The 11683-nt window shown below is 38.9% G+C and overlaps 1 protein-coding gene across 1 annotated transcript in view; it reads left to right on the top strand.

Annotated features, from left to right (window-relative positions):
- The first annotated feature begins 621 nt into the window (after positions 1-621).
- LOC102014278 (smad nuclear-interacting protein 1-like) overlaps positions 622-11683 on the top strand; it is a 22852-nt gene continuing 11790 nt past the window's right edge. The window contains 2 exon segments of the mRNA XM_013516108.1: positions 622-805; positions 1261-1441. Of these exon segments, the coding sequence (XP_013371562.1) occupies positions 622-805; positions 1261-1441 (365 nt within the window).

Below are 11683 nucleotides of genomic sequence, written 5' to 3'. Positions count from 1 at the left end.
AATGTTCACAGGGCTTGTCTATAAGTACTGGTATTTGATACAGTTTTCTTCAAATAATTCATCTAGATAAGATTATGTTATACTTTAAGAAAATAATTTTATGTTTAAAAATTACATTTTAAGATGTTTTTGTTCATGAAATGTATGCCACTGGCATCCGTTCAGCTTTCCCCAGCATTCAGCTCTCCCATTCTTTATAAGGCCAATTGAATCATGTAGTTGTTTCTGAATGTTTTCTGGAATCAGGCCACTTGGTTTTGTATTAATTTTATGAACATGGAGAAACTATTAATAAGTGGAACATAACTTCTTTATTAGTGAGAAGGCATTATTATCCCCATTATACATATAAGAAAAATAGTTGTGGCGTTTATTAAAGAGTTTAATAAACTTTTAGAGAGTTTAGTAGATTACCTAGACTTTTAATAAAAGTTAAATTTATTGAGTGTTTTCTATTTCCTGTTTTTTCTCGTCTTATTTTATGTCTTTCTTCACTTACTAGTCCCCTCCCTTTCTGGGTATTCTTACCTGGAGAAGTTCTCCTGTCCCATAAGCATACCAGTGTCAACCCCCAGATGCTGTGTACTAAGCCCAAACATAGGAAGTTGGCAGATGTGCCGCATGGAGGCGACACTGACTCCTCAGCACGGCAACAGAGGCGATGTACCTTCTGGTCTCCATGTGGTTTTCCATCACCCTCACCCATGCTCTTCTTGCTGTGCCTGGATTCCAGCCATCGTGTCCTTCCATCTACAAAATCCTCCCTATCTCATGGCTTTTATGATTGTTCTGTCTTCTGCTTCAGGTACCCTTCTGCCGAACGCCTAGTTCTTCTACCTTCACAAGTATCAGGGCCAAAGTTATCTTCTTGGAGACATGTTTGCTGAAAATACTATCTGAAACCCAGGGAGAATTGCCTCATCATTCTCTTTTGTTTTCAATAAGCATGTAACTGTTAACTTAAATGATGATATTGGGGAGGATGCTGTCATGCTAGAGATTCAATCCATATTTGTTATTTAATTAATAATTTAATCAGTGTCCTTCAGTCACAAGTGAAAAGAAACCTTCTCTGGAAGTCTTTTTCTCTATGTACATATTTAATAAACAATAAAATCAAAGTATCCAGAATAAATTACTCCTTTCTCCAGAATAGTCTACTTTACATCATAAAACTGCCCTAAAATGAAAACTCTGCTGCTGATCTCTTGAACATGAGCAACTGTGCTCGATAAAGCGCATGTGTTCTATGACTCTTAGGATGCTTAGGAGGAATGAGTGATTTTCTGCTGCATGAAACACATGTAAATTTGAAACCACAATCAGATATCTATGATCAGGTAGCACATACTCTGAAGAAACATCAGACTAGATCTAATCACTCTACTAAGGACATCTGGTCAACCTCTGAAGAAGAGTCTATCAAGCTGAGATGTGAAGAGTATGAAAGAGAATTACATGTAGAAAGGGTGGAATGAAACAGCAGTCCTCCAGAAGAACAGCATGGATCAGAGGAAGAGAGGATCAGAGGAAGAGAGATGTGCAAGGGGGTAAGTAGAGAAAAGAAAACAAGTTTTTTCTTCTATAGTCACATGACTCTCACACTTCTGACGCTACCTGTGGATCATTCCCTATACCAAGCAGTCCTCACATTCTATGCAGACACTAACTGTGTGCCCTACATTTTAATGCAATTCTGACACTACCTGGAGATAATATCAGATCTCACAAGTTAAGCACTCAGACCTGTAAGATGCTTGTCAATTCAGACATCAATTGAAAGTCCAGGAGTCATCTGCAGGTCTGGCTGTATATCACCGATCTCTACAACTTCTCCTTGGGATTGATCATTAGCTAGAATGGCTCACAGAACTCAGATTAGATGATCAGTTTATTATTAGAGACAACAAGAACAATCAGATGGAAGGGAGACATAAACAAGATACAGAGAAAGAGGTGCAAAGCCCTGCCAGTTATCCTCCCTCTCAGCACCTCTGAATATTCAACAGTCTGCAAGCTCTTGTAAACCCATCCTTTGCGGTTTAGGGAGGTGTCATTACATAGCATAATTCATTAAATCATTTACCACTGATGATCCTTACCAAACTTGGTAAGGATGAAAGTTGCACTTTCTTGGGTTGGTCAGCTTTCCGTCATGCTGACAAAATACCTCACATAGTTATAGAAGGAAAGACATTTTGGCACAGGGCTTCATGCATGGTCACCTGGTGGCATTGCTCCTGGTCCTGTGGTTAGGCATAATAATCATGGAGGGAAGCACATGGTGGAGCAAAGCTACTCGCCTCACAGTTGTTGAGAAACAGCGAGAGATGGGCTGGTGACAACATATACCATTCAGTAGCAATGCCCACTGGGACCTACTTCCTCCAACCCCACCCCACTTCCTAAAGTGTCTACCACGTCCCAATAGCAGCACCAGATGAGGAAGAAGCCTTCAACACTTTAGCTCATATCCACACATGAGGTTTGAAAGACATTCCATATACAACCTGTAATACCTCTGATCCCATAACTGGTTTCCCTGGTAACAAGACCACATTTTGGGGCTCCCCAGGAACCCTTAACAGTCATTTCATCAGCATACATTAGGATGCTTATCACCTTGGAGTTTCCAGCAGTTTTAGGAGATACGTTGCAGAAAATTGGGGCAAAACCATATATATTTTCAGTGTCATGGGTTAATATTGTCCTTAAACCTGAATAAGAGGGATCCTTCCTTGAGTCTTATAAGGATGAAAAAAAATTATTCTTACTTGGCTAAGATTTTACTAGTTTTAGCATCAGCATTCTAACATACAGGGAATCCTTGGTTCTGGGATAACCAGAAACTTAGGTCATCGCATCTGAATTTTATAGGGTTCCCACTGTGGTCCTCCTCCAGTTGACTTCTCTCTACAGAACAGAACAGATCAGCACCAAGAGGATAAGTCTACCTGAAGGTTCTCACCCCTGAACCTTGCTCCAAGTAACTGGCGCCACATGAGTTCCTTCCTTAAAGGTCCCACAGTTGTTTTCAGATTAGTCTGAAAGGCTCTGGCCCATGTCTGCTATTCTGAGGATGGACTATGCCATCACTGTGTCCATCTTTCATTTGAGAAACAGCCAAAGGACATCTGTCTGTCAGAGTTGTAGATGCACTTAGAAATGCAGTCTGGGATTCCATAAACATCTTTGTGTGCTCTTGTGGTGAAAGACAAAACAGCAGCACAGGGGCTGGGGATTTAGCTAAGCGGCAAAGCGCCTGCCTGGCAAGCGCAAGGTTGTGAGTTCGGTTCCTGGTACCGGAGGAAAAAAAAAAAAACAAAAACAAAAACAACAACAACAAAAAAAAACAGCAGCACAGAGTTAGGGTGAGACATAGCACAGATAATAATTTAGGGCCTGGAGACTGGGTATTGCAGTATCAGCATGTATGAAGCCTTAAATTTCAAATTCCTTTCTAACCTTCTAAGTTGTTATAAAGCTACATATTTTATAAGATAAAGCATAATTTATGGATATATATGTGTTTATTATATCTTGTAACTTGTTTCACACCTGTTATATACTTATACTTATAGCACATAGCTCTCTATTTGTACTATTGCCAGGCACTTCTCAAATAGTAGTTCTCTATGTGAGGAAATGAAAGAAGAAAGAAAATAGTTAGCAATGAACAAAAGAACCAAAAGAATTCTAAAAACAATTCTAATACAAAAGGGCTATGAAATGATTTAGTTATATTCAACTGTACTTCCCAAACCTTCCGTTATGACTAAAGGCTTATTTTAGCTACTATTGGAAGTGGTCCTTTCTGGGAGTTGCTTTCTGCTGAAAACAGCTGCCTCCCACGAGTGACACACCATGATCCCACATTACCATAATCCAGAAGGGCATTCACACCTCAGGAGCTCTCTGGAGGACAGCGGCTAACAGACAATTTACAGCCCAACTTCTCACTCTGTACAATTCAGTTTCTTGCCTTTACCCACAGGTGGGGATGCTGAGATCACTTGTCAAGAATCTCGTTACAGACCTCTGTCTGGTGTCCTGCAAGCCAGCACAGACAAAATACTTATACAGACTAACCACTACTAGGCTCTGTCCAAGCATTTCCCAGAAATTATTTGAACTTTTAACATAACTGGATGAAGTAGGAATAGGAGCTCTTATTAATACTCATTTTGGAGATGATGAAACCAAAAGTTTTTCAGACCTTATGAGTAATCAAAAGTTACTCAGATCACAGACAAAATAGGGATCTGCCAGTATTAACTAGAGGTTAGATTTTTCTCTGAGCTATAATGGGTACCCTTTAGTATTCAAAATTATAGGTTCATTCATTATTCAGTTGTTCATCTTTCCAGTCAGTTGTGTGTGATTACACATGTGGATCCATTGAAGATGGGAATTTGAAATAAATTCACAAAAATTGTCATTGTCCTTATACTACAACAACAACAACAAAAAACACAGCAGGAAATAACATTGATAATAGCCAGAAGAAAGGCACAATAATGAGACATGGAAAAGCATGAAAACACTAATCCTGCTAAGGAAGATGGTCCTTGACACCCAAAAGGCCGTGGTTACCAGAAATTTGGCCATAAAAGTACACAGCAGTGCTCAAACTAAGAGTTAGGCATTCGCACAGGCTGCACACTTATCCATCTACTCAAATCAATCCTAAAAAGAACTATCTTCTGAATTCTAATGATATAGCTTAGTTTCCCAGGGACCTATTTAGATGATAACTGGTCCATTTTTTTGTTGTTGTTGTTTGGCAGGGGGGACTGGGAGGAATTGGTAAAGTAATAATCAGAGATTTTTAATGTGAGGTAGTATTTGAGATGTGTTTCTAGGAATTAGTGAAAATGAGCTCCACTACATATCATGACCTCTTCCTCTTATGTCATAGCTTGAAAGATTATCTCTGTTTGGACTGTCCTTCATCATATGCTGATAACTCCAATGTTTCCTAACAAAGTGAAGTTACTCTAATTCTTAAAGGCTATTTATTATCCATTGCACCTCCCTTCATGGCCACCCTGTCGGAGTAATCACCTTTGGTTTGCATAGTCAGTGTTGCTCCTGTGATACAACTTATTAGACTAAAAATGTTAAATGCTATGTTTTCTCTACTTCCCTCTCAACTTGTACTTTTCTGATCCTCAGTTTCTTCATCTATGAAATGGAAATACACATACTCTCATCCTAAAAAGTAGATGTAATTATTTAAATTGGTTTTAGCAAATCCCTAACCATCATAGATTCTTGTGATATTTTAACTCTTTCCATTCTGCACATTATTCAAAATCTTTACTAATGGAAATACATAAAAATGACCTGGAAAGAAAGATTCATCCTTAAAAATCTAATCTGGGGCTGGGGATTTAGCTCAGCGGCAAAAGCGCCTGTGTGGCAAGCGCAAGGTCGTGAGTTCGGTTCCCGGTACCGGAGAAAAACCAAAAAAAAAAAAATCTAATCTGTTCTCTAGCATTACCTAGAGATAGCTAATAACTGAGTCAGTTTTGTCAAATGGAACAATTTTATCCCTGTTTCTCTGCAGGCAAAAGAACACCTTGAGAGATACCACCTGTTAATAGTCATTTGCTCAGGCCTGCCATGGTGGCACATGCCTGTAATCCCAGCACTCCGGAGGCTGAGGCAGGAGGATCACTGTGAGTTCGAGGCCTGCCTGGGCTACAAAGTGAGCTCAAGGCCAGCCTTAGCTGCATAGCGAGACCCTGTCTCAAAAAGAAAAAAACAAATAGTCTTTTGCCTGGAGAGGGTAAATAAAGGCACAGACACAGGGCATGGCAAGGTGATCTTTCTGATAAAGAAGTCCTCATTTTCATTACCATGGGGGAAGGAGAGAAAGAGAGGAGGGAGAGAGAGAGAAACAGTGAGTGAGTGAGAGAGAGAGAGAGAGGGAGTGAGAGACAGAGAGAGAATAAACAATAGGCTCCTCTGAGTAGGACTTTCTTATCCAAAAAGCGAAGACTGGGCAGGGTGCTCCAAACAGCTTATAGCTCCTGGCATCTGAAAAACCCTCACATGTTCAAAATGTGCCACTGAGTATTCATTGGGGTTTAAAACTCCATTGTAAACTTAGTGGCTTTGCAGAGAGGATGAATTCTGCAATTTGATGCAGTTGTGAGTGTCCTAGAAAACAATAGCTTTTTGACACCCAGGAAAAATGATAGCCTATTCAACAAAAGTCTTCTGTCATCAGCTTTGTGATTGGAAATAAGGTAGGGAGCAGTTTCCCAAATACTGTATATTACCAAGCAGATGTATAAGAATCAAAGGGAATGTGGTTGCCAGGGAGACAAGACATTCGTGCCAACTCTGTCGCAGTCTAATCATAAAATGTCTCCAGGGGGCATTGTATAGCCACAAGCGCAGAGAGGAACAGAGCCAAGCTGGGGATCCAGATGTTGCCCTTGGAACTGGGCACCCATTTCAGAGGCTGGCATCTGCCTTCTGCCAAACAGAATGTGTGTGGTCACATCTGCTCACTGCAGAAAGTTAACACACACTAAACACAGAGGAAAGGTTGCCATAAAATAATGATTTGGCAGCATGCATAGGGAAAGTATCAAATATTAGATAAGTCTTCTGTTAACCCTGAGTATCCTTTTGCCTTTTTCTTCCCTAATTTATGACTCACCCAAACCATAAGTCTTAGAACTTTCCACTCTGGTCAGCTGTGGCAAACCTTTGTTTGCAAATAATACCTAAATTATTTACAATCTACCTAAGTGCATTTGACAGCAAAAGAGAAAGTTGGAACAGCTTAGTTTCTCCAATTAATGCAGTAAAATACAGTTTTTACTTTATAGATCTTAAAAAAGACATGATAAACTTTATACCTGGAACTCTGCTATGAGATTACTATCTCCAATAAAAACAGTGAATGACAATAAAGTATTTTCCAAGTGTTTATGTTCACTTTCATCTATTCTCACTTGGAATGATGAGATTTTTGAACAGTAAATTAGGCTACTTAACATCTTCAGGACATTCTTTTATGAGAAAAGTTCAATGAGGCAGAATTTGTACAGTATCTGATTCTGTCTATCCTTCCATAGTTTACCAGGACTTTTTCACTTATTTTGGGTATTATTCTTAAATTATTTCTTCCTATTGTTTAGGAAAGATATTATTCATCTTTTTTTTATTTGAGGACATTGTAGCCCAAAAAATAATTAAATGGTTTTTTTCAAAGTCAAGGAAGTAAATTTAGAGAAAGATATGAGATGACTATATGTGTATTGCTAATTGCAAGTTACTTATTCTCTTCATTAAAAATAATTCTAGCCTTAGATATTGAGGAATATCGATCAAAAATCTCTCTACCTATGCCTGAATGGGAAGATTTCAGTTGGTTGAACTGAACAAGATCCTTCCCACTTGTGTTAGTGTTGAGCCTAACAAACTGTCACAAATGAAGCCATTTAAAACAACATCTCAGGGCTGGGGATTTAGCTCAGCAGTGCAGCGCCTGCCTGGCAAGAGCGAGGTCATGAATTCGACTCCTGGTACTGGAAAAAAAAACAAAAAAAAACCACCCAATATCTCTGTGTTACATTACAGTTCCTCTGCATCAGGGGTCTGGGAAGAGTGAGAATGAACTGGGCTCCTACTGAAGAGTCCTTCTGGGCAGAAATCAAGGTGTCTATGAGACTGCATCCTCTTTTGTAGGTTGTGAGGATGGATTCAACTCCAGTTAGGGTTTTGACAGAATCCATTTCTTCAGAGGTGCAACTGTGGTGACAGGACCCCATTTCCTTGCAGACTGTCAGCTGGGGGTTCCCTTATGCCTTGAGGATAACATGTTCCTTTTCATATTCCCTCTAAATCCAAATCAGCAACAAGTTACCAAACCCCTTTGTTGTTTTGAATTTTTCTGACCCCGCTTTTGCCTTCTTAATATATCTTGAAATGATTTCCTGTGATTAGATCAGACTTCCTTGGATAACCTCTAAGACCAATTGCAACTTTCGTGGGACTTTAATTAAAGCTGCAAGCTCCCTTCCCAGCAGTACCTAGATTGGAGTTTGATTACATAACCAGGACCCAACAATTTTGGAAGGAGAGAAATCTTAGAATTCTGAGTAACAGTCTGGTCCAAATGTGGTCTTTGGCTGAACAGCCTGATGGCATCTGGGATTTTGTGAAAAATGCACAATTTCATACCTCACCCCAGACCTACTGAAGCAGTAATTTATCAAGATCACCAGGAGATCCGTATGCATATGAATAAGAAGCCCTTGCTTAGAACTGGCTTTCCTTTTCTTTTTCTTTTTGCAGCTGACATTGGATTGGCAGAAACAAGAATCCAACATTTAGTCCTTTTGTTCTGTGATGTGCGTGTTTCTTTTCTCCCTTTCCAACATGGAGAAAAGGGGTCAGATAAGGCCAAAGGCAGCTATCTGGATCATGACTAGAAAGTGTAAGTAGAGCTGCATCCTACTGAGCTATGGAAGGAAAGGGATTTTTCAGAGCATTTGCAATGGAGCTTTTGATGGTTTATTACTTCTGGGCCTTTAGCATTCTTAGTGGCTCTTCTTTGCTCCTGAGAGTGGACAATCTTGAGAATATTATGAAATCCTTTAGTGTTTGTTTATGGTGCATGGCTGCAAAGTTTGGAACTTTAAATGAAAATAGATCCCTCTATAGAGCAAGGATAACAGTTAGAGGACAAAAATCAATTTTGTTTTAGATGGAGGGAATTATGCACCACCTGATTGTTACGATATGCTGCATTATTTAGAATGTATCTCACAGGTCTAGCTTTCTACAAGTGCGTATTGATTTCAGTCCACTTAGCTCTAGACTGAGATGGGAGCATAAGGAAATCCAAGTGCTGTTGGTCAAGGGTTTTAAACATATGCTCAGTTGCTCAGGGCTAATCAAACTTGCCAGAAGACTGTTGAAACAACTGACTGTAGCTCCTGTCGGTGCCAAGGTGTCCAAATGGTGGCAACTCCCCACCCCTGTCTATAATAGAGGACAACATCAAGTGGATGTAATGAAAGAATGGTGATATCAAAGTTCTACTGGGACTTTGTAGCTCATGATAAAATCAACAGCTACTGAGAAAAAAAGGAAGGGAGCAGATCAGGACATGTTTGGATTTAGGATGTGACTGTGTTTATTGGTGGCAAAAGTTTGGGGGATAGAGTGACAGTCATTAAATACAGGATAGAGCTCCATCACCCTTTTAACAGTTCAGACTCAGAAATACCTAGCATTATTCTTGAAAAACTGATATGATTCACATAATATGCACTACAGTAGGTTATATATCTCATTAAATTAAAACTGTAGCATTATTTCTGGTATATAGAATGTATGTTAGGATTTTTTCACGCTTTGTCTGAAGCATAATGGAAATTTCTTCTTTCATTTATGATTTTCTCCCTAATGGTACCATGTCTAAAACTTACACAGAAATGTCCCTCTGGTATTAATAGTACCAATATCAATGGGATAATACTATTACATTTACTAGGCTTTGTTCAGTTCCAACACAGGGCCAGATGTCATACCAGGTGGGATGGATACAAAAATAAATGAGCCTTTATTTCTTGAAGATTGCAATCCAGAGAAGCTGACAGGCATGCAGACAATTATCCAATAACAATGTGAATACTAGGAGGTATATGAAAATTGCTATGTGAAAAGGGAATGGTCTAGATCTAGGAATCTAGGTGGCAAGATTGAGGAAGTCTTTGCAGAGAAGATTTTTCGGTGTTTCCTAAGGTATAACAGAAGCTCATCCAGCAGAATATGAAAGTGACATTGGCAAAATAAAATGAGCATATGTTGCTTTAAAAGACACCACAAGAATAAGTATGAGTATTGGTAGTGATGAGTTATAGCATCTCTAGAGGTTAGTGAGCGGACGAAATTATCTGTTTCATGAGAAGAAAAGTCAGGAGAGGGGAAAAAGGAAAATTTGATAATAAATGATGCTACAGCCTAAAACTGTATATTACTTTATAAATTCTAATACAATTATGTGTCCTGCTCATTATCCCCAAAACAGTATCAGACACATTTTGTGGATGCAAAAGTGAAGGCCCTCTGGGGAGTAATGACCCGATCAGGCTTTCAGAGCAAGTAACTCTTAAGGACTCTAAACCAGCTACTTCTGATTTAACCCATGACCTCCAGTAAAATGAAACGCTTCATTCCATCTTTCCTGACTATTGGTTTCTGATTAATCCTCAAAGTTTCCAATCAGATTAATAACTGTGTAGCAGACCGCAGTGCTTGCTCCTAGAAATCAATTAATCGTTGTGAGGTCTCATTTCTTCTTTCAAGAATCTGCATAGTCACCACTCTCAGCCAAGTTCTCTGCAGGCTAAGCTATGCTACTATCAACATCCCTTCCCTCATCGCCTAGCCTTTTAACTAATTCCCTAGACTTGTAAATTAATTGTCCTTCAAAAAGGCATCGCCAGTCTTATTTTTTCCAAAATCTATACTGGTTAATTAATACTAATTGATATTTTTCACACCACAGTATGTGGCAACCTCTGAGTCCTCTGTTTTGCATATGTAATTTTAGTTAATATTCAAAACATCTCCATGAATTAGGCATTCTTTCAGGTGACGGAGTAATAGCACAAAAAGTGACAGTGTCAAGTTTATTTTCACAATATTAAAGAGGCATGATTTCAACTCATAAAAATCTATTTGTAGTATGCACACTCTTCACCCCTGAGCTTAAGCTCTCTTTTGCAGCCAATGGCCAGATAAGAATATTCATTGAGTATTTATTGAGAATATTTAATGACATAGGTGAGGAGCTATAACCCTTGTGTTTCCTGACTTGAGATGTGGGCCAGGAAATATTCCACTGAAAATTAATTTTGTTGCATTTAGGCAAAGGAAGAAACATTTCCTGAAACAGTTTTTGCTTCCTTTAAATCTCCATCTTTTTTTTTTTTTTAATTTAGAAACTCAGAATTGATTGCTTTGCTTTCCTTGGCTAGAGTCATTTTAGGCAACAGGAATCATCATCACCACCGGCAGCAACAAATATGATCATTATGCTTTAAATTGCCCTTACATTCTTGGTCATTTCCTAGTGCAGTCGGATTTAAACTTGGCTATTACATTACAAAATGGAATGTATTAAGTTTGCTCAAGTTCATCTCTAGAGTTTACATTGGAGTGCTGAGATTATACAGTATTTGAACTGGAGCTAAAATTGACATTTTCTTAGAATATGTAAAGATTAGATAAACTACTTCCCAAAATAAACAAAGACTAAGAAAATCCCAATCAGCTTAAAGTTCTGAAAATAGACCTTTGACGTCACACACATACGTAAGTTGCTATACATGTATCACCTCCAATGCTCAAGTCATAGACACAGTAAATGCAGACCAATGATAAAATTGGGGGCCCAATTTGGTCATGCTGAAGTCCTTGGAAATACCCACTGGCAGTAGATATTACATTTTGGGAGACATGTGATGGAGAAAAGAACAATGGCTTGGATTCTGAATCTTGGGCTCTGCTACTGAAGTACTTCGGAATTTTAAAAAAAAGAGTCTGACATCCTGGCAGCCTATGTTTTATTATTTATAAAATGGGAAGAAGAATATTTACCTGACAGAATTATTTTGAGGAGAGAAAATTAGCGGGGCGTGGTGGTACACAC

The sequence above is a fragment of the Chinchilla lanigera genome, unplaced genomic scaffold (assembly GCF_000276665.1).
Source record: "Chinchilla lanigera isolate Chin_1 unplaced genomic scaffold, ChiLan1.0 scaffold00032, whole genome shotgun sequence".
Classification (NCBI taxonomy): domain Eukaryota; kingdom Metazoa; phylum Chordata; class Mammalia; order Rodentia; family Chinchillidae; genus Chinchilla; species Chinchilla lanigera.
This window is presented reverse-complemented; position numbering and strand designations above follow the sequence as displayed.